Here is a 23,200-nt window from a genome sequence, read left to right as displayed (position 1 = left end):
GAAGGTCTTGACCTATTTAGGTGGTCTGGGGTCGGTATTTAGGGAATTTTGTGTCTGTTTTCACTTAGGGGGTCTGTACTAATATAAGACCCCCAAGCTCCATCAGACCTTAGTTTAGACCTTCAGGCTCCATCAGCCTCCGATTAGACATATATATAAAACTTACCTCGCTTGCTCCGGACGGCACTGCCACTGTGCACATCCGGCAGCACTATGTGACATGATGTCACACAGCGTCAGGTGAAAGTGCAGTACGCCCTGATGCTGTCTTATGGTCCGAAAAAATACATTATTTATCCTGGGGTCTATATTTATGGGGCCTGGTTTGGGGGTATTTTTGTGGTCTGCATTTATTTTGGGATCTGTAATCTGGGATCTGTTTTTATGCCGAGGTCTGTATTCTGGGGTCTGGTCTGAAGTAAGTATTTATTTTGGGGTCTGTACTTATTCAGGAGTTTATTCTGGTCTGGGGTTGATTTCTTCGGGGGGGTCTAGCCCGTTTGTATTTATTTAGGAGCTCTGCAGTCTGCATTTATCCTTGAGTCTATGCTTCTACTGCGGCCTGGTCTGAGGTCTGTATATAATTCAGGGTCTGCAGCTGTATTTTACAGAGTGTTCTGGGGTCTGTATTTATTTTGGGGACAGTACATACTTTGGGGTCGGTTTGTTCTGGCCTTAAGTTTAGGGTCTTATTAAAGGGGTAAAGAGGAGGTTATATCCGGGTTCAGCTCTGAACCCGGACAGCTCCTTTAACAATAAGCTGTGATGAAGGGTATATGCTGTGCATGTGATAAGAATGCAGTAAGTTAGCAGTGTTTGGAGGCACAGCCTATGTAAATGGTGGGCATATGAGCAATGCATATCACATCTCCTCTAGGGATCTTGGAATCTGTCTGTCTGTATAGCAGGATCCCAGAACAGTCAGCCTAACTGAAGGGCAGTGCTTGCAGCACAGAGAGCATTGGAGCCTGTGGAAGTGAGCAGACCACTGGACACCAGGTTCTTGACTCGATGCCTATTAACCCAATTACTTAAATAAATCACAAGCACAGAGACAGTCCCGGCAAATCTGGGCTGTCCTGCGACGAAACTGGCACAAGTTATAGCTCAAGTCTACGCCAGGCCCTAGCTGTTGTACATTTGAGTAGCTGACGCACGGAGGAGAAGAGCTGTGCCTAATTTGTTAAGAGGCATCTCTCTCCGACGCACAAGGGATCAAGACTGGCGTACGGAAATGCCAGTTTCGATAAATGTCCTGATATTTTCTTTGAAACCCTGCAGCATTTCAGAGTAAAACTATGGAGCCTGTCGCTATTTCACATTGCCAGTGGTTAAGAAAGCATGAATCTTCTGGTTTTACAGGGATTTTAAAATAATCATTTATGAAGGTCGCTGTAATTCTTTTTCCTTTATTACTCTTATCTCCCGTTCTGGGCTGTGGTCACATGACCATGTCCGTGCGGCTCTTTCCTTTTTCCGGCGATGCTATGTCCATGGGTATAATTGATAAGTATTTCTCCCAATTTCCATGAACACATGTAAGATCGGTTTTACTGAATGTGAATATGTTCTTAATGGGGATAAGGACCTCTGGCAGTGGCTTATCTGTCTTGAGAAAAAAGGGTTGGGTATACTGAAATTCAGCAACACAATACCCCCCCCCCCCCCCCCCCCCCACTTCCCCAACCATCAGTTGAATGAACATTGACAGAGGGTTCACCCAACCTTAAAGGGTTTTTCCAGTTTGCATCAACATCCTCGCTGTAATTTTGTAATGTGCTTCTTTTCCCTTTATTGCTCCTGTCTCCCATTCTGGGCTGTGGTCACATGACCGTGTCCATACAGCTCTTTCTTATTTCCTGTGATGTTCTGTCTATGGGCGGGGCAGTGATAGGGGAGTGACTATGTAACTAGGTAGGGGAGGAGCTATAAACTAGCCGGGCGTTGTTAGGGGAGTGTCTATGTAACTAGCTGGTGGGAGGAGCTATATACTAGCTGGGTGTTTAGGGGCGGTGCTGGAGCTGTGGCAAAGAAAGAAGTGCATCATGGGTTTGGTTGGGTACAGCAACAGGAGGTTCTACATACAGGATGGAAGGAAACCGGAGGGATTGGATTACATCGTGAAAATGGGTCAGGAGAGTCCAAACTGAAGAAAAACAGCATGGGGAAGATGTACAGAAGGTAAAAACTACATGACCATATCTGTTCTAAGATGCTACCCCTCAGAGTCTGTGTGACCCTCATGCTGTGACAGGGTAGCATAAGTGGGAAAAATCTAACTGGTCAGGGTACACTGCAAGCCTAAAAAGCCCACCCACCCAGTAATCAGGGGGGAGAAAAAAAAAATTTAAATTTACAAAAATAAAGGTGGGCATGCACATTAGACTAAAGCTGGCAGTAAAGGCCAATTTGGTCCGGTTATCCATCTGAAGTGTATTTGGTGGTTAGAGGACTTTATTTGGCATATGACATGTCCCTCATAAAAGATGTGATCACCCTGCAAACGAGTATCGGGTGACCAGCGGCATGTTTACAGGAGGCAATCATCACCCAGGGTCAAAGGCCCATAATGAGGACCTGTCACCTCTCCGGACATGTGCATCCCCTATGTAATAACAATTCTGGAGCATCTATTCTTATGACTTCGTTATTATTCCTGCTAGAAGTTAAGAATTATTTACTAGCAGTTTATGAAGGTCTAGATGGGTGTTACCAGTTGGGGGTGTGCCCCTACACAGTCTGACACTGGCAGCATTTATTGGATAATGCCAGACTATACACAGACACACTCCCAACTGGTAACACCCGGCCAGGGACCTTCATTGCAAGCTGCTAGTAACACATTTATAACTTCTAGCAGCAGGGGCGTACATAGAAATCACTGGGCCCCATAGCAAGAATCTGAATAGGGCCCCCTAACCCTGCCCACTACCCACCCCTGTCCCATCCCTCCTCCTGTACTGGCTCCTCCCCTGCCACACCCTCATTTGCCAATAAAGAAATGTATACATGACCTACCTGTGATGTAAAAAAGTAAATACATTTGTTTTTCAAAGTTAAATTTTTTTTTAACACTATTTAGACATAAAAAACCTATACATATGTGATCTCATTGTAATCATACTGACCCAGAGAATGAAGGGCACAGGTCAGTTTTGCCGCAAAGGGAATGCCGTAGGAACAAAACCCGTAAAACGGTGGAGAAATTGTGTGTTTGTTTTTTTTCAAATTCTACCCCATTTGGAATTTTTTTGCCCTCCATTAATTTCTATGTGGCTGGCTCGGCTATTTTCGTCGGTCCCATAGAAATGAATGGAACAGTGGCCGCGCAGGTGCCCTGTGCCCATTGTGACTTTCAAGCCTCTGTTCTCGGTGTAGGTAAAGGTCCCAGAGGTGGGACCTGCACCAATCAGACAATGGGAGCATATGCTAGCGATATGCCCCCATTCTCTGAGATGATAAAACCTTATATGGCACTGTATTTTTTACATATTTTTTTTTTTATAATGCCCACTCCACCGAATCACTTATTATTCATCTTATGTTATGTCCAAGCAGCAGCCCATCATTATTTACCCCCAAAACTTACTGACACTAGTAGTACTGACGGCAGTCAATGAGGTTTGCTCACTGCTCAGATGCTCTCTGCACTCTCCCAGGAAGTCTCCCTATTGGCAGCACTGGCGGTGCGCAGGTAAGTGTATTTGTCATGTGCCCACCAGTCCCGTGGAGATAACAGGGCAGGCGGGCAGCAGCAAACAAGCAGCATCCCGATTCTGCCTTAGATGTCTTGGCCACAGCAGACAGTAACTTAAAAGCGAGTGGGTGTCTGATCGCAGCGCAGGAACACGTGCAGCCAGCAGTTGGAAAGAATACAAGTGGATGGGCTTCAATTCCGGCCCATATTAACTATGATGAATAAACTGTCTGTGCAGAGTAGATGTAGGGGGCGGGGCCTTCCATGCGCTCCAGGCCCCCCTGTGCCGTGGGCCCAGTAGCAACGGCGTGGTCTGCCTATATTGGCAGTACGCCACTGTCTAGCAGGGATAATAAAGGAATGGCACAATGTAGAGTCAAAAGAATGGATTCTGCAGAATTGTTATTACATGGGGAATGCACGTAGTTACTAAAACAGACATGTCAGGAGAGGGGACGGGTCCTCTTTAAATTATCTATGATAGGCTTTTATCTTTGGTGGTGTCACTATAAAGGGGGTTTCCGGTTCTAAAGTTTTTTTTAACCAAGTGTCCGCTGCCTGCTGAAACAGTAGACTCATACTTCTCCTCTCCAGTCCTCTGGGTCCTCCATCTACCGGTCCCGGCAATGTTTTATTCCAGTGGAGCAGTGCATGTGACAATGACTGGCTTCAGCGGTGATGTGGCCAGAAGCAGCACGTCTCCGTTGAAGCCAGTCATTGGCTAGAATGGTGCATGTGACCATGCCGGATGTAAACAGAGCAGAAACCGGAAGATGGAGGCAGCACAGAGAACCAGAGCAGGGTGGAGCAGGTAAGTCTAAATCTTCCGTTTTAGCAGACAGGCTGCGGGCATCTGCTTAAAAGGGCTTTCCCAGACCTTATCCTCTGGAGAGGTCTTCATTATCTTATCGGTGGGGGTCCGACGATTGGGACCCCCGACTATCACTGTTTGAGAACTGGCGCCGCGCCCTTCTCCCTGCTCACCAAGCACAGCGCTGGGCTTGCCATCACGTTCAGGCCCATTCACTTCAATGGCCGAGCTGCTCTTAGGCCATGTGACCGAGGAATGCAACGTCACTCAGCCTAGGTAAACCAGAGAGAAGGCCGCAGTGCTACTCCGAGCACCGGCGCCTTCTCAAACAGATGATCGGCGGCAGTCCCGGACATCAGTGTTTAAGTCTCGAAACGTAATTTTTAAAAATTATTATAACTTGAAGACCCCTTTAACCCACTGCCTCACCCCTCTGGCTTCAACTTACCTCCCTTGAGAAGAAAGAACTGTGTATCTTAAAATTCAACACATTTAATCCTTTCTCACCACCCCTACCCAACATCTGCCACACATTTCACACTCATCAAATGGTTGACTATTCCCGGCAAAATTGGTGGGTTCTGCCAATATAAGGCTTCTTTCACACTTGCGTTGTTGTTTTCCGGTACTGAGATCTGACAGAGGATCTCAATACCAGAAAAGAACATTTCCGTTTAGTCCTCATGCATTCTGGATGGAAAGAGATCTATTCAGGACGCACCAGGATGTCTTCCGTTCCGGCAGCATTCCGTTTTGTGACCTGCAAGCTGCGGTTTTGTATCCAGTCATAAAAAAAGAACAAATTGTATCCGTCACTGAAAACATTGTAAGTCAATGGTGACCAGATCCGTCAACCATTGACTTTCAATGTATTTAGTGACAGATCCGTTTTTTTTTTCCATTTTGATTTCACACAACTGCATCCTAACGGAACGGATGCCTCCTGGTGTGCAAAATACAAAACGGATCAGTTTCATTCCGGTATGGAGATCCTCTGCTGGATCTCAATACTGGAATTACAAACGCAAGTGTGAAAGTAGCCTTAGTTTAATGAGTACGGGTTCCTATACATTCAAATATAATATTCCATTCATCTCTGCTGTATGTAATGGGATTTACTAGAGAGGGTTACATAAAGCTATAAATTCATTAAATACAGTATGTGAACCATGGACGCACCCGGCGGAATGTCCAGAAATATGGCAGAAAATATTCTATTATCTATCTTCTATAACAAAGGGCCCAAGGCTGCAACAAGGCAGAGAAAATGAATGAATCTGGCTAGTTAGCTCTGCGCGCGGCTGTATGGATCCGAGCGGGGGAACTGATGGAATCTTTGCAGCTGAAATGCCGTCCGCCTTGCGTTCTAACCTAAGTGGAGATGTGGGCTTTTACGTCAATGCTGGATGACTTAACCTAACAAATGGCAAGAGAACAATGAGGGCCGTGCTGAGCCAAGATCTTTCTTTTTTTTTTTTTTCATGAGCCCTTGGGACTAGAAAGCAAAAATTAGCTTCTGATCTCTGAAGGGGGAGCTGTCTGCGTATTGGGACGCACATATGTAATGAATGATAATGCCCTAACCTTGGGACCGCGAATCCAGTCCTCTCCACCTGAGGGGCTGCTAATGACGCATGTGAAGACAGAAAAAACAATGTAAGATAGAGAGGAGGCGATGGCTTTGCTCTTAATGGCGTCCTTGGGGGGAGGCAGATACTGTGACAGTAAAGCTTGATAACTTCTGCAGCTATCTAGACACTTCCTCAGTGCGGAGATAAGTTAAGGTGCCCTTTATGAAGACAATAGGTCTGCCTGCGTCAGAAGCAGTCGGCCGTGCAGACACGGCTATATCGGTTTCAGCAGCGGTTTAATATCTCGCGTGATGCCATTAAAAAAAAACAGACGCCGGAGTGGACAGAGGAGAACAGGATTCTGCTGGATCATTTATAGGCAAATTAAATTCACAACCTTAATAGCACTTTTCAGCTTGCCCCCAGCCCCATGGGATTCGTTTCTTAAAGTGAATATTTTATCTAAATAGGCTCAACATTTCTTTATACAGTGCATTTGGAAAGTCTTCAGACCCTTTCACTTTTTTACATTTTGTTATGTTATGGCTAGGGATGAGCGAATAGACTTCGGATGAAACATCCGAAGTCGATTTGCATAATACTTCGTTTGAATACTGTACGGAGCGAGCGCTCCGTACAGTATTAGAATGTATTGGCTCCTATGAGCCAAAGTTATTACTTCGCGAAGTCTCAAAGACATTCACAGAGTCGTCCCTACGCCACTCCTGTGTTGTCTTGGCCTGTCTTGTTGGAAGGTGAAACTTCGGTCTAGTCTGAGGACCAACGCACTCAGGATCAGGTTTTCATTAGTAATATCTCTATACATTGCTCCATTCAGCTTTCCCTCTCTCAACTGCTGAAAAACACCCTCACAGCATGATGCTGCCACCATCTTGTTTACTGTAGGGATGGTATTGGGCAGGTGATGAGCAGTGCCTGGTCTCCTCCAAATATGATTGTTAGAATTGAGGCAAAAATGTTCAATATTGGTTTAATCAGACCTACAATGTAGGTTGGCGGAATATGCCACTAGGCCTGGAAACAGGAATAAAGGGAGCAGGTCACCTTCTAACACATCCCTAAATCCTAGCCCTGACCTCCTAACTGTATGAGCGAACTCTAATGGTGGGAGGGCTCATACCCGTAACCTCGGGCCCTACTAACCCTAGAGATCCCTGGTAATAATGTCAGGGCTAGGAGACGACCTGTTCATCCACGACACGGATGAACCAGAGTTTCCAGCAGGCCTAGCAAAAAGGAAAGGGACAGACACTAGCACAAACCAGATTGGCAGGTAAGCACCCAGCGCAAACAACACACACTGGAACAACAGCACTTACCTTCCACAACAACTGGATGAAACAACAACTGCTACTGACTAGTGGTTCCTGTCCGGGAAACCCTGGAGCCCACTTCCGCAGGCAGGTGGTCAACACTGTTCCCCCTCCGAGGAACCCAGGAGCCCCCTCACCAGAGGCACAACACACAGAGAAACACCTTGCATACATGCTGGATGAACACCACCAAAAGACCTGACATGAAACAACAAGATGTACACCACGCCCTGAAAACTACCACCAGACCATGACACAGCCGTGACACTTGTTTTTCACAGTCGAAGAGTCCTTTAGGTATATTTTTGCAAACTCCATGTGGGCTTTCATGTCTCTAATTGAGGAGAGGCTTCTTTCTGGCTACTCTTTCTGGCCCAGATTGGTGGAGTGCTGCAGAGATGGTTGACCTTCTGTAATATTCTCCCATCTGCACACACGGTCTTTGGAGCTCAGCCGGAGTGACCACTGGGTTTTTGGTCACCTCTCTTACAAAGACCCTTCTCTCCTGATTATTTAGTTTGGTGAGGTGGCCAGCTCTAGGAAGAGTCCTAGTTATTCAAAGTAAGAATTACGGAAGCCACTGTGCTCTTGGGAAATTTTAGTGCAACAGAATTTTTTGTACCCTTCTTCAGATGTGTGCCTCCACACAGTCCTGTCTGAGCTCTACGGGCAGTTCTTCCTCCTCATTACTTGGTTTTGCACTGATGCATAGTCAGCTGTGAGACCTTATATAGTCAGGGCTGTGTCTGTCCAAATCATGTCCAATCAACTGAATTTACCACCATTGACTCCAATGTCTAGAAAGGTTCTGAATACTTATGTCTGCCTGAAATTTTAGTTTTTCCTTTTTAACAAGTTAGCAAAAATATCTAAAATTCTGTTTTTATTTTCTCGTGTAGATTGATGGGGGAAAACAAAGATTTGAAGTAGCACTCCCACATAGATTTAAAGACATAGGGGGTCATTTATGAAGCTGAAATACACGTATATTAGGTGTATTTCAGGCACAGATTGCTGCGCAACGGTTAGTTCTGCAACTTTTCCCTCTGACACCAGGTCTAAAAAAGTGGGTGTGACGTGGGCAGGGAAGGGGACGGGCCGCCAGGCGTAGAAAAAGGTCTAAATGTAAGACAGCTCGGAAGCTGTTTTACATCTAGAGGCGGCAGTGGATCCCGAGCCCGGCGCCTCTTCATAACTCCGGCGGATCCACTGCCAGGTATAGGGGTTTATTAAGACCCGTGTCTAAAATGCCGGTCCTAATAAATGACCCCCATAGATTTCAAGTAGCACTCCCACAAAAAAAAAAATTCTCTGATCTGTTATAAAAGGTCCATGATGTAAATTGTAGTGAATGTACGGTAATCTTACGTTACTGTATTTGTCAGTTATCCCCTCCCTTCTGATCCTCAGCTGTGTTATCTGACCAGCACTCTGATCTCCAACTGACACAGGACAGTTAGTTCTCTATTCATTCTTATGAGACTGACATTGAGGTTCTCATAGCAATACGTGAATAAATTGTGTTCCTGTCCACACATAAGATGCTGTGTTATTTGAAAAGTCAGAGTGTTTAGAACTAAATTGATAACTGGGCATTACCATCAACTTATCAAAACAGAGAGTGCAGGGTCAACCCCTCACTAAAAGCACCCAATTTATTCATAAATGCACATACAGGGCAGCCTGTCAATCACTACCCTGAGGGGTGGGGGAGCACCCTCCTCATATATGCACCATATGTATAAAGCCTCATGCACATGAATGTTTCTGTATGTTGGTCCAGAAAATGCAGATACATTCCATGTGCACTCTGCAATTTTTTTACTCCCATCAGTAGAAAGGCCTATTCTAGTCTACAATATGAACAAGAAAAAAAACACAGTTATCGTCGCTGCTCCACTACTTCTTTTAGGAGCATTACTCATTGAACAACTACTACTTCCCATATTTGTCTAAACTACCACTCCCCTCATCTCCTTGCTCTGTGCTGCTGCACGGTTGCTTCTAATTGCTAATCAGCTTCTGCTATAACACTGTGCTGCTGAATCATTCCCTTACCTGAGCAACTAGGTTCCTACTTTACTAAGTTCCTTGCAAAGGTGTGCCATTTCCTGTTTTCTGACCATGTAATGACCTTCCCTGTTTACCGTTGTGACTTTCTGTTGCCAGTCCTAACCTCCAACCTGCATTACAGAGTTGCACAGACTTTGCCTGCCCTGACCTCAGCCTGTTACTGACTACACACTTGCTACTACACAGCTGTCAACCACACCTAGAATACTCTAGAAGGTAGTGGTCTGGTGACTCCCCTACAGTTCAGATCCCTGTATAGGAGTTAAAGTGTGAATAGTAGGAAGCCGCCAGGATTACACCCTTAGGATTCGAACAAAATCAAACAGGTTGATTGACACAGTTGTTCCACATCCACTGCCATAACAAACATGTTCTGTAATTTGCAGATAAGCCACACAAATCCACAAAAAATAAGGATGTATGCATGGCCCCATAGAAATGAATGTGTAGTGCCCTGGAGCAGGGGTACTCTGAAGTCTGGACATTTGTGGACATTTGCCTATTTCCCCTATGCAGAGTTATAAACTTCTTATTTTATTTCACTTGAAAAGGTTAACTTGTACTATTTAATATACTATGTAACTGCATTTTATATGTTGTGATATATACCCTGTTCATTATCACTGTATTTACATGGCTCTGTGGAAAGGGTTAATGTATACTGAGAGACTGCTAGGACTTTTAATGAGAAACTGGTAATTTTCCAAAGCTGCCAAAGGGTTTAAAGAAGAGCATGTTTTGGAGGGAAAAAAAAGCCAGACGTTGTTTACAACCAAAATCAGACAGCCTGACATTGTGACTGGCTGGTAAAACTGCTGTATCATGGCCATTGAGTATCATTGACGCTCTAATGTAAGTCTATGAGAGACGGAAAGTGTTACAATGTATCTGTTTGTGCTGAGCTTCTCCACTCCACCCCCCCACTAGAATGTTCTAGTCTAGCTAAAACTGTATAAAAGGAGGAGAGCAGTCAGAGCCCCTAGTGCAGGGGTGGCCAACCCGTGGCTCTTGAGTCACATGCGGCTCTTTGCTTCTTCAAGTGCGGCTCTAGCTGTGGAGCTGGGAAGCAGTCAGGCCGGATCACTTTCCACCCCGCGCTCAGATCTCTTTTCCTGATCGGGCACTGTTGCTACTTTGCAGCTCCAGCTCACTCTCCACTACGTCCCGATTCACACAGTTTCAGAACGTAGTACGTGGAGACACGCGCTATGACATGACGTTGTGCTTATCAGATCACAGTGGAGAGCGTGTCAGACCTGCAGAGTAGCAGGTGCCCGAGCAGGAGCCCAGTGCCTGATCAGTAGAGGGAAGAGATTTTTTTAAATTATAGAACTGAGCATGGGGGTCTGATGTAAGCATGGGAGGTTCTGATCTGAGCATGGGGGGTCCTGATTTGGGCAATGGGGGTCAGATCTGATCATGGGGGGGGGGAGATCTGATCATGGGGGGGAGGAGATCTGATCATGGGGGGGAGGAGATCTGATCATGGGGGGGGGGAGAGATCTGATCATGGGGGGGGGGGGGGGGAGATCTGAGCATGGGGGGGGGGGAGATCTGAGCATGGGGGGGGGGGAGATCTCAGCATGGGGGGGAGGAGATCTCAGCATGTGGGGGGAGATCTGAGCACTGAGGGTCTGACACTGGGAGTCTGATTTGTGTTGTATGATCAGAGCATTGGGAATCTTATTTGGGGGGTCTGATTTGGAGGTCTGATGAGGTTTGGGGTCTGATTTAAGAGTCTGATCTGAGGTCTGATGTAAAATATTTTTTTTCTCTGCTAATAAAAAATAAGAAAAAATATTTTTATTAGACCTCAGATCAGATGAAAAATCCTTTTTTCCTCTATTTTTCTTTGTTAAAACCTAGGTGCATCTTGTAGGGCAAAAAATATGGTGACTCGTGTGTAAATGTATAGTTTGTGGCTCCCGGTAGTCATACTTTTTTTTTTGGGGCTCTTTGTGTCTGTAAGGTTGGCCACCCCTGCCCTAGTGTTCTGAAGTTAGGGACCAGTGCATGGAGGGGAGACTCAGGCCAGTCTGCATGAGTGACCAGAAGAAGACTCCGAGATGAGGACGCTGAGCCACAAACAATGGGTCACTAGCCCTGTGACTAAAGAGCAACCCGGACTACTGAGCTCCAGACTGTGGAGAGAGAGAGATGTCCTATCTGTACTTTTTGCGGATAGCACATGGATAAGAAATACAGTGCACATGAAGTCTAATACTAGAAGTATGGACCTGTAGCTGTAAGAATACTATCTAATTGGATCAAAGCTGTCAAGATCGCCTAATGGCCACACATTTATACCGAAAAAAACATTCAATGTCTGACTATAAAAACCTCCAAAGCATTTCAATATACAGTGGAAATAAAAAGTCTACACACCCCTGTTAAAATGTCAGGTTTCTGTGCTGTAAAAAAATGAGAAAGATAAATCATTTCAGAACTTTTTCCACATTTAATGTGACCTATAAACTGTACCACTCAATTGAAAAACAAACTGAAATCTATCAGCATGGCACATTTTGACTTCGCAAGATTTGCCCACTCTTCTTTGCAAAAACACTCCAAATCTGTCAGATTGCGAGGGCATCTCCTGGGCACAGCCCTCTTCAGATCACCCCACAGATTTTCAATCAGATTTAGGTCTGGGCTCTGGCTGGGCCATTCCAAAACTTTAATCTTCTTCTGGTCAGCCATGTTGATTTGGATGTATGCTTTGGGTCGTTGTCATGCTGAAAGATGAAGTTCCTCTTCATGTTCAGCTTTCTAGCAGAAGCCTGAAGGTTTTGTGCCAATATTGACTGGTATTTGGAACTGTTCATAATTCCCTCTAGCTTAACTAAGGCCCCAGTTCCACTGAAGAAAAACAGCCCCTTGGCATGATGCTGCCACCACCATGCTTCACTGTGGGTATGGTGTTCTTTTGGTGATGTGCAGTGTTGTTTTTGCCCCAAACATATCTTTTGGAATTATGGCCAAAAAGTTCAACCTTGGTTTCATCAGACCATAACACCTTTCCCCACATGCTTTTGGGAGACTTCAGATGTGTTCTTGCAAAATGTAGCCTGGCTTGGATGTTTTTCTTTGTAAGAAAAGGCTTTCGTCTTGCCACTCTACCCCATAGTCCAGACATATGAAGAATACGGGAGATTGTTGTCAAATGTACCACACAGCCAGTACTTGCCAGATATTCCTGCAGCTCCTTTAGTTGCTATAGGCCTCTTGGTTGCCTCCCAGACCAGTTTTCTTCTCGTCTTTTCATCAATTTTGGAGAGACGTCCAGTTCTTGGTAATGTCACTGTTGTGCCATATTTTCTCCACTTGATGATGACGGTCTTCACTGTGTTCCATGGTATATCTAATGCCTTGGAAATTATTTTGTACCCTTCTCCTAATTGATACCTTTTAACAATGAGCTGAACTTTATTTCGGGTTAATCAGAGGCACTTTAAATGATGGCAGGTGTATGCTGACTCCTATTTAACAGGATTCTGAATGTGATTGCTTAATTCTGAACACAGCTACATCCCCAGTTATAGGGTGTGCACACTTATGCAACCACATTATTTTAACTTTTTTGTTTTCTTCCCTCCACCTAAAAGATTTCAGTTTGTTTTTCAATTGAGTGGTACAGTTTATAGGTCACATTAAAGGTGGAAAAAGTTCTGAAATGATTTATCTTTGTCTCATTTTTTTACAGCACAGAAACCTGACATTTTATATCCACTGTAAGTGTCCATGTCTAATGGTATGACCTGCAATTACTATAGTTATTGTGCAAATAATGGGCTGCCAGTATGATAAATACAGGTTTTTGTTGTTTGAGGTCATGTCCTACATTGTTCATCCTCAGAGATGGTGACGGATAGCAATCTTCTTACCTTGAAGCATCCAGGAATGGCTTGTAAGCTATAACTGTCCATTCTTCCTTAGCAGAATACCGTGGCTCCCGTGCTGTCTTAGTGGCCGTATCCAAATCAACTAAATAGTGACACTTAGTAATGTCCACCTACAAGAAAACAGGGGTGGCATACATTACACAGCATACTTCTAATTCATGGTAATCATTTTAATTCCTTACAGGGGCCATAGACCCTACAGGGAAGTTCCCAGGGGGCCGCCCAAGCCCTCCTTATGGCCATCAGTCCGGTACATAAAGATCTAATGTTTTCAGTATTAATGTAAGAGCATCAGGCACTTATGCACCTTGCCAGCGGCCGCAGGTGTCCTCCTGAATTCAACTATATTGCCATCCTCAGGACGATGATTCATAGTGTGGCCTGGGCGGCAGTATTTTGTGATGCACTGTGGTATTTAATTCTGCACTACAGTATTACTGGCTCCGTCTACTTCTGTTGTCCCTGCCTACTTGTGTTGCCCTGCCTTCTGTCAGTATGTACCCACCTACAACATGGGGTCACTTAGGTTTTTTTCCAGGGCCACTTTAAGTTCCCAGACCGCCCCTGATTCATTATGATGCGATTCTAGCCTACCGTATGGAACAGTAATACTGAGGGCCTATGCTTAGGCTAGGTCATAAATACATGATCGGTGGGATCAGAACTTTGTTGCAACTGTGCCAGGTATTGCAGTTCAGTCCAATTCACTTGAATGGAACTGGGTTGCTTTAAGTTGCAGGACCAGGCACATCCGCATTACCTTTTTTCTGCCAATGAGCTGGGCACCCGTCGATCCTAAGGGTAGGCCATCAATACCATAAAACATACAGGCTGGAAATATACACGCAATTTTAATGCACTTTTTGAACCAAAGCCAGAAATGGATCCAGCAGGAAGTATATATACATTCCTTTTGGGCCTGTTTTTGTGTCTACACGGGTGAGTGCCATGGAGTTTTCATTCTTTAATGATTATCTATAAAGCGGTAACGAGTAACATCAAATTTACACAATGATGTTGTTTTACAGTCATTGTAAATCCTAGGACACAAGGATGCGTTGGGATCCGGGGTAATAGACTCTCCAAGGAACCTGACAAATGATCATCAGTACCTGGGAATAATCAGAAGGTTTCCTACAGACGATGAGTATGATGTCTATAAACCTGAAGATAACTAGAAGACGCAGCAGCAAATTATCCACTAAATGAAGCGTGACGGTGTTAAAGCCTCTCTCGCCATTTCGCTCTACAGGTTTGTTTTCCAGACAAATGTACACGGGGGGAAAAAAAAAGAAAAAAAAAAGGAGAACCAGTCAAAGCTCATCCACCGAACCAGAGGCAGAACGTCAGCGCCTTCTCGATAACATATTTGTTGATTTTGGCCTGTAGTTTTAAGATTTCTGATAAAGACAAGTCTGTCATCTGCAAGATGCACGAGCTCCTGCTGCCAAGACTTCAGTGCAGCTCCACATTATCAAGTGTCACGAGGCGGAACAGCCCGGCTCCCAGAGGCTGGAGACGCAGAGGAATAAGGTGCCCGTTACAATAAGTCACCACTAAGGAGGGGTGTACATTGGATTTTGTGTAGGGGAGAGAGGATTCCTTCCCATATGGCCAAAAACACACAGCCAAATACATACCGACATTTACACAAATATACACTAACACACATACCGTTGTATGCACATATAACACACATACATACACTAACACAAATGCACAAATTATGACACACACACGTATACACATATTTTCAAACCTATCCTTGTATGCACACGCGCATATATACATACACACTGACACATATTTATATACAGTACAGACCAAAAGTTTGGACACACCTTCTCATTCAAAGAGTTTTCTTTATTTTCATGACTATGAAAATTGTAGATTCACACTGAAGGCATCAAAATTATGAATTAATTATATACATAACAAATAAGTGTGAAACAACTGAAGATATGTCATATTCTAGGTTCTTCAAAGTAGCCACCTTTTGCTTTGATTACTGCTTTGCACACTCTTGGCATTCTCTTGATGAGCTTCAAGAGGTAGTCCCCTGAAATGGTTTTCACTTCACAGGTGTGCCCTGTCAGGTTTAATAAGTGGGATTTCTTGCCTTATAAATGGGGTTGGGACCATCAGTTGCGTTGAGGAGAAGTCAGGTGGATACACAGCTGATAGTCCTACTGAATAGACTGTTAGAATTTGTATTATGGCAAGAAAAAAGAAGCTAAGTAAAGAAAAACGAGTGGCCATCATTACTTTAAGAAATGAAGGTCAGTCAGTCAGCCGAAAAATTGGGAAAACTTTGAAAGTAAGGGCTATTTGACCATGAAGGAGAGTGATGGGGTGCTGCGCCAGATGACCTGGACTCCACAGTCACCGGACCTGAACCCAATCGAGATGGTTTGGGGTGAGCTGGACCGCAGAGTGGAGGCAAAAGGGCCAACAAGTGCTAAGCATCTCTGGGAACTCCTTCAAGACTGTTGGAAGATCATTTCAGGGGACTACCTCTTGAAGCTCATCAAGAGAATGCCAAGAGTGTGCAAAGCAGTAATCAAAGCAAAAGGTGGCTACTTTGAAGAACCTAGAATATGACATATTTTCAGTTGTTTCACACTTGTTTGTTATGTATATAATTCCACATGTGTTAATTCATAGTTTTGATGCCTTCATAGTCATGAAAATAAAGAAAACTCTTTGAATGAGAAGGTGTGTCCAAACTTTTGGTCTGTACTGTACATACATAACATATATACATATACAGTGTGACATATATATATATATATATATATATATATATATATATATATATATATATATATATATATTCAAACACATCCTTGTCTACACATATGCACTTACAGTGCTGCCCATAATTATTCATACCCCTGGCAAATTTTGACTTAGTTACTTTTATTCAACCAGTAAGTAATTTTTTGACGGGAAATGACATAGGTGTCTCCCAAAAGATAATAAGACGATGTACAAGAGGCATTATTGTGAGGGGGGGGGGGGAATTCCTGGCTTTTATTTACATTTGAGCAAAAAGTGTCCAGTCCAAAATTATTCATACCCTTCTCAATAATCAATAGAAAAGCCTTTATTGGCTATTACAGCAATCAAACGCTTACTATAATTGCAGACCAGCTTTTTGCATGTCTCCACAGGTATTTTTGCCCATTCATCTTTAGCAATGAGCTCCAAATCTTTCAGGTTGGAGGGTCTTCTTGCCATCACCCTGATCTTTAGCTCCCTTCACAGATTCTCAATTAGATTCAAGTCTGGACTCTGGCTGGGCAACTCCAAAACGTTAATGTTGTTGTCTGCTAATCATTTCTTCACCACTTTTGCTGTGTGTTTTGGGTCATTGTCATGCTGAAATGTCCACTGGTGCCCAAGGCCAAGTTTCTCTGCAGACTGCCTGATGTTGTCGTTGAGAATCCTCATGTATTGCTCTTTTTTCATGGTGCCGTTTACTGTGATTAGGTTCCCTGGTCCATTGGCTGAAAAACACCCCCAAAGCATTAGGTTCCCACCACCATGTTTGACAGTGGGGATGGTGTTCTTTGGGTTGAAGGCTTCTCCTTTTTTACGCCAAATGAAGGAAACATCATTGTGACCAAACAATTAAATTTTTGTTTCATCTGACCATAACACAGAAGACCAGAAGTCGTCTCATTTGTCCAGATGAGCTTTTGCAAAGGCCAAGCGAGCTTTTGTGTGCCTTCTCTGGAGAAGTGGCGTCCTCCTTGGTCTGCATTGTGCAGTGTCTGTTGGATTGTCTGCTTTGAGACATTGCCACCAGCAGAGCCCAGATTCACCAGGATGGTGGTGATCCTTGGATTCATTTTCACCTCTCTGACTATCCTCCTGGCCAGCACAGGTGTCAATTTTGGCTTCCGACCACGTCCTCTGAGATTTTCCACAGTGCGGGACATCTTGTATTTTTTGCTCAAATGTAAATAAAAGCTGAGAAATGTTTTTTTTCCACAATAATGCCTCTTGTACATCGTCTTATTATCTTTTGGGAGACACCTATGTCATTTCTCGTCAAAAAATTACTTGCTGGTTGAATAAAAGTAACTAAGTCAAAATTTGCCAGGGGTATGAATAATTATGGGCAGCACTGTATATAGAATTTATATACATAGTCATACAGACCCTTGTAAACACATGCACATTACACAGATATATACACTGTGACACACATATACACAAAATTTATATACATACATTTAAACTAGGGTTGTTTCGATACCAAAATTTTGATTCGGTTTCAATACCATAAAAAAGTATTGCGATACTCGATACCATTCGATACCACCCAAAAAAAAAAAAAACGCAAAAAAAAGCTGCGTGCATTCTGCATTTTATGGAACATCCGGCCCATTTTTTTGAGGGGACAAGGTGACCAAAATAAAATAAATGGCGAATCGCGCTTTCTTTTTCTTTTACGACGTTCACCGCATAGGAGAATTTTTAAATATTTTAATAGTTTGGACTTTTTCGTATGTGGCGATGTTATGTGTTTATTTATTTATTGTTTATATATGTAAAATTGGGAAAGGGGGTGATTTATACTTAATATTTAGGTGTTTTTTTACTTTTTTTTTACTTTTTATTTAATAACCATTTTCCCGCTTAGGGCTCTTTCACACCTGCGTTCTTTTCTTCCGGCATAGAGTTCCGTCGTCGGGGCTCTATGCCGGAAGAATCCTGATCAGGATTATCCTAATGCATTCTGAATGGAGTGAAATCTGTTCAGGATGCATCAGGATGTCTTCAGTTCCGGAACGGAACGTTTTTTGGCCGGAGAAAATACCGCAGCATGCTGCGCTTTTTGCTCCGGCCAAAAATCCTGAAGACTTGCCGCAAGGCCGGATCCGGAATTAATGCCCATTGAAAGGCATTGATCCGGATCCGGACTTAAGCTAAACGTTGTTTCGGCGCATTGCCGGAGCCGACATTTAGCTTTTTCTGAATGGTTACCATGGCTGCCGGGACGCTAAAGTCCTGGCAGCCATGGTAAAGTGTAGTGGGGAGCAGTATACTTACCGTCCGTGCGGCTCCCGGGGCGCTTCAGAGTGACGTCAGGGCGCCCCAAGCGCATGGATCATGTGATCGCATTGGGCACGTCATCCATGCGCATGGGGCGCTCTGACGTCATTCTGGAGCGCCCCGGGAGCCGCATGGACTGTAAGTATACCGCTCCCCCGCTCCCCGCTCCTACTATGGCAATCAGGACTTTAATAGTGTCCTGGCTGCCATAGTAACACTGAAAGCATTTTGAAGACGGTTCCGTCTTCAAATGCTTTCAGTACACTTGCGTTTTTCCGGATCCGGAGTGTAATTCCGGCAAGTACACGCCGGATCCGGACATTGCAAGTGTGAAAGAGGCCTTAGGGGCTAGAACCTGGGATCTTTTCATCACTTGTCCTTTTCACCCTGATAGAGCTCTATTAGGGTGAATAGGACCTCACACTCTCCCTGCTGCCCATGTACACACAGCAGCAGGGAGATTACCATAACAGCCGGGGCTTCAGTAGCGTCCTGGCTGCCATGGTAACCGATCGGAGCCCCAGGATTACACTGCTGGGGCTCCGATCACAAGCTGCCACTGTACCACCAATGAAGAGGAGAGGAGGAGACCCTGTGGCCACTGCCACCAAAGATTTTAATACTGGGGGTGGGGGGGGAGGGCGCACTGCACCACCAATGATAGTTAACGTTTAATACAAATACAGCCGGCGGCAGAAACACATTGCCAGCACCTGACCTCTGATAGGGCACTGCGATAGGGCACCCCTCAGGTGCGGTGCCTGAGGGGTTAATTGCCGCGGACGCAGCATCCTGTCAGAGGTCTGGTGCCGGCAATGTGTTTCTGCCGCCGGCTGTATTTGTAATGTATTAAACATTAGTTATCATTGGTGGCACAGTGCGCCCTCCCCTCCTCTTCGTTCCCATTGGTGGCAGTGGCACAGGGGGGAGGGAGAGACTGCTTCCTTCTCCCCATGCTGCTGAGGGAACATGGCCGCTCTGAGAGCAGCGCGCTCCATGTTCTCTGATACTGGGCTGTGCAGTAGCACAGCCTAGTATCGATAAAAGACAAAGACAAAAGTATCAATTGGGTATCGAAAATTCGATACCCAAAACAACCCTAATTCAAACAGATCCTTGTATACGAACATGCACATGTAACATGTATATAGACTGACACACATGCGCACATTTATATACAGTGATCCCTCAAAATACAATGGCCTCAGGATACAATATTTTCAACATATAATGGTCTTTTCTGACCCATCGTAAGTTGATACCAGACTCAACATACAATGTCTCAGCCTCAGATCCAACCAATAAAGACTCTTCTCTGGTTAAGATTAGTTACTAGTTATCGGCTATTCCTGACTGTTATATGTAAGGACTTGTTTTATCTGTCTTAGTTATCTGCTTATTTTTCTTAAAGGGAGCCTGTCATCAACTTTGAGCTGACCTCACTGATGGCAGCATAAAATAGTGACAGAAATGCTGATTTATGAGCTAAAAGTAAGTGGCTGCTGAGAACCAGCATCATAATCATCGCAGCCCAGGCCCTGAGAAGAGTCAAATCTACCTGAGAAGAGTCCTGGGTATTATAATCTCCTGCTCTCTCACCCATCTGCTGATGATTGGCGGTTCTCTGCTAGAGAGAAAAGGAGAAAACTTGGTAGAAGACTGTCCGTCATCAGCAGGTGGGCAGGAAGTCATGAATAACCAGGACTCTTCTCAGGTAGATTTGACTCTTTAAGGCCTGGGCTGCAATGATTATGATGCTGGTTCTCGGCAACCACTTCCTTTTAGCTGATGTGTGACACACCGCTGACATCAGCATTTCGGTCAGTACTTTATACTGCCCTCAGTGCGGTCAGCATAAAGTTGATGACAGGTTCCCTTTAAATCTTCATTTTCTCTTATCTTGGATGACATTTTGGGGCTTTGGAACCAATTACTCAACTTACAATTGTCGTCCTGGAATAAATTAATATTGTATTTTGAGGGACCACTGTACATACATTCACTGCAAAGCAGAATAACTGGCCTTGTTGCCTGTAGCAATCAATGAGAGCTCAGCTTGGTCGCCATTAGGAACAAGACCAGTTATTCTGCTTTGAAGTTTTGATAAAGAACAAGCAAACTATCTGCCATTGTTTGATCCCTCGGCATGTCCACACTAGGCAATAATTGGGAATCAGGGTCCAGTGTAAAAGGTCCTTAAAGGCTTTATCCTACGATTAATGTAAAAACACACATCATCTAGAACAGGGCAATCTTTTTCTAACAAAGCTATAACCAGCCCCGTAACTCACATGGATCCAGAGATCTCCCCACTGATTGCTCAAATTGCACTTCTAGATTTAATTCAAGCTGTCAGCTCAGAGGATGTTATCGCTCAGGGGGCGTGTCCTTCCTGCTGCAGCTCTCTCCATGTAACTGTCACAGTTTCTAGAAGTAGATAGGGCTCAGTGGTTAGCACTGGTGCCTGGCAGTGCTGGGGACCTAGGTTCAAATCTATGGTTTGTATGTTCCTGTGTTTGTATGGGTTTCCTCACACTTTCCAAAGACATACTAAGAGGGAATTTAGACTGTGGGCTCCATTTGGGGACAGCGTGATGCTAAAGTCTGTAAAGCGCTGCTATAGAAGTGAGTAAAATAAATAAATAAATAAGGCTGGACAGAACTGGGCATGTGCGACCACCTCACTGGGGTGGACAGATTAATTACATGCAGTTACAAAACCATCAGGTCCAGGTTCTGGTTTGAAAAATGCTGAATATTTTTCGTGGAATAACCTCCTTATTCTGGATGTTACACCCAAGAGGAGTCCGGGTGTCGAATACAAACTAAAATATGGGACGATACATTTGTCTGAATAAGGCCTTAGACACTTTAGCGATGCAGATGTGGAATATTTACTCCTAAATTCGCTATTCCTTACTTTTCTATGGAAATCCTATTAACTAAGTACACATACACTTCAACCATAACACGTCCAGATCCAAGAGGCCACCAGAAATGCTGTACAGGACAATCAAGCAGCGAGCCTCTAATATCAGTTCATTATATATCTTGTGCCACTCCACAAAATAACCCTGGGGTCGGGGCATAATCGCTGGCAGCAGCCACGCACCGTCCATTCCAGAAGAAGCAGGGCACAGATGTCCTACATAGCTAAGTAACCTCATGGTGGAAAGCTCTGAGCGGATGTACACGTCTGTAAGCAGGCCGCTACTAAAGAGTTAAATCTTGACCTACAAGGAAGCTTCTGGGCAAAAGACAGAGCGCCAGTGTTAACGAGAAGAAAACAAGATAATTGGCCTGCTGGTAGATGGAAGACAAAGGATAACTTGCCGGGAGAGAGCCACCGAAGAACGTTTGATCCTTCTTGTTGCCATGAGGGTCCAGAGTAAACAGTTGCCCGAAACAATAAAATCCTTGTCTCAGCCATAAAATCCTTGTCATATCCTTGCAATCTCCTTGGGCAAACCCGAGCACATTACTCCATGATCTGATTGTATGTTTACAGTCCACTGCAGAATCTAACACAGTACATCTCATGGAGATGGAGAGTCCCCGAAGTTCCTTACTAGGGTTGACCCTTGGATTTCGGCTGTCGATTTGCAGTTTGACAGGCTGCGGATATGCAAGGGAATTAGCCCGATTCAATGCCAGTTTCCGTGGAAAGGAAGGACTATGTAAATTTTTTTCCAGTGATGTGGATTTCAAATGTGGCGGTGGAAAAATCTGGAAACTTGTGAAGTACTCTGCAGATTATACAGTGGCATACATTGGAAACATCTGTCAGGAAACGCTCTCAACATATACCCCATACATTTCCCTCCCCCCATCAAAAATGTACCCCCCATCTTTTGGATAGGGGATACGTTGTCGTAATGGGACAGAACATCTAAAAGGGCATCTGTCAGCAGTTTTGTACCTATGAAACTGACTGACCTATTGCATATGCACTGGGTAGCCAAATGTATCTGTGTAGGTCTCATGTTTAAATGTGCAATATATATATATATTGCATATATAATATATGCAAAAGGAGCCTCTAGGAGCAACAGGGGCGTTGCCATTACACCTACAGGCTGCTCTGCTCTCTCTGCAACTGCTTCCTCCTGTGCACTTTGATTGACAGGGCCATACAAACGTGATCACATTTACACTGCCTGGTCCTGTCCAGTGGAGATGGCACGGCAGAGAGAATAGTTCCTCTAGGAGTAATGGAAACACCCCCATTGCTCCTAGAGGCTCATTTTTCTCAGCAATGCGGATACTTATGAACATGGGACAAAAACAGACGCCTTCAGCTGCCAAGTGCACATGTAACAGGTCAGCCGGTTTCATAGGTACAAATCTGCTGACAGATCCCCTTTAACCTCGTTTCACCCTAAAGCATGTTGAGAGAAAGTTGGGCTGCCCCTCATTACTGTACCCTTTTACTGGGTAGGAGCCAGCAAATCTTTTTTTCGGCCTCTGCCAGCCTTGATCTGGTTCCTATTTACCAACCAATTATTATTATTTATTTTAAAGTGCCATTAATTCCATGGCGCTGTACATCCAGTCGGGTTACACAAATATAAAAATATAATAAACAAGAAACTATTAACAGACTGGTACAGAGGGGAAGAAGACCCTGCCTGCAAGAGCTTACAATCTATAACGGAAGGGGAGAACACAGTAGGTGAGGGTATGGATTGCTCATCTGGCTGTGTGGTGGCAGCAGGCTCATTGCAGATGGTAGGTGATCCTGAAAAAGG

The 23,200-nt window shown here is 44.4% G+C and overlaps 1 protein-coding gene across 3 annotated transcripts in view; it reads right to left on the bottom strand.

Moving 5' to 3' along the window:
* ALG9 (ALG9 alpha-1,2-mannosyltransferase) overlaps positions 1-23,200 on the bottom strand; it is a 155,655-nt gene that overhangs the window by 29,460 nt on the left and 102,995 nt on the right. For all 3 annotated transcript variants that reach the window (XM_040426440.1, XM_040426424.1, XM_040426432.1), the window contains exon 14: positions 13,371-13,498. In XM_040426440.1, coding sequence (XP_040282374.1) covers positions 13,371-13,498 — 128 coding nt within the window. The remainder of the gene's footprint in view (positions 1-13,370; positions 13,499-23,200) is intronic.

Source organism: Bufo bufo, chromosome 1 (genome assembly GCF_905171765.1).
Source record: "Bufo bufo chromosome 1, aBufBuf1.1, whole genome shotgun sequence".
Classification (NCBI taxonomy): domain Eukaryota; kingdom Metazoa; phylum Chordata; class Amphibia; order Anura; family Bufonidae; genus Bufo; species Bufo bufo.
Note: the sequence above shows the minus strand (reverse complement) of the source record. Positions and strands in the feature narration are given on the sequence as shown.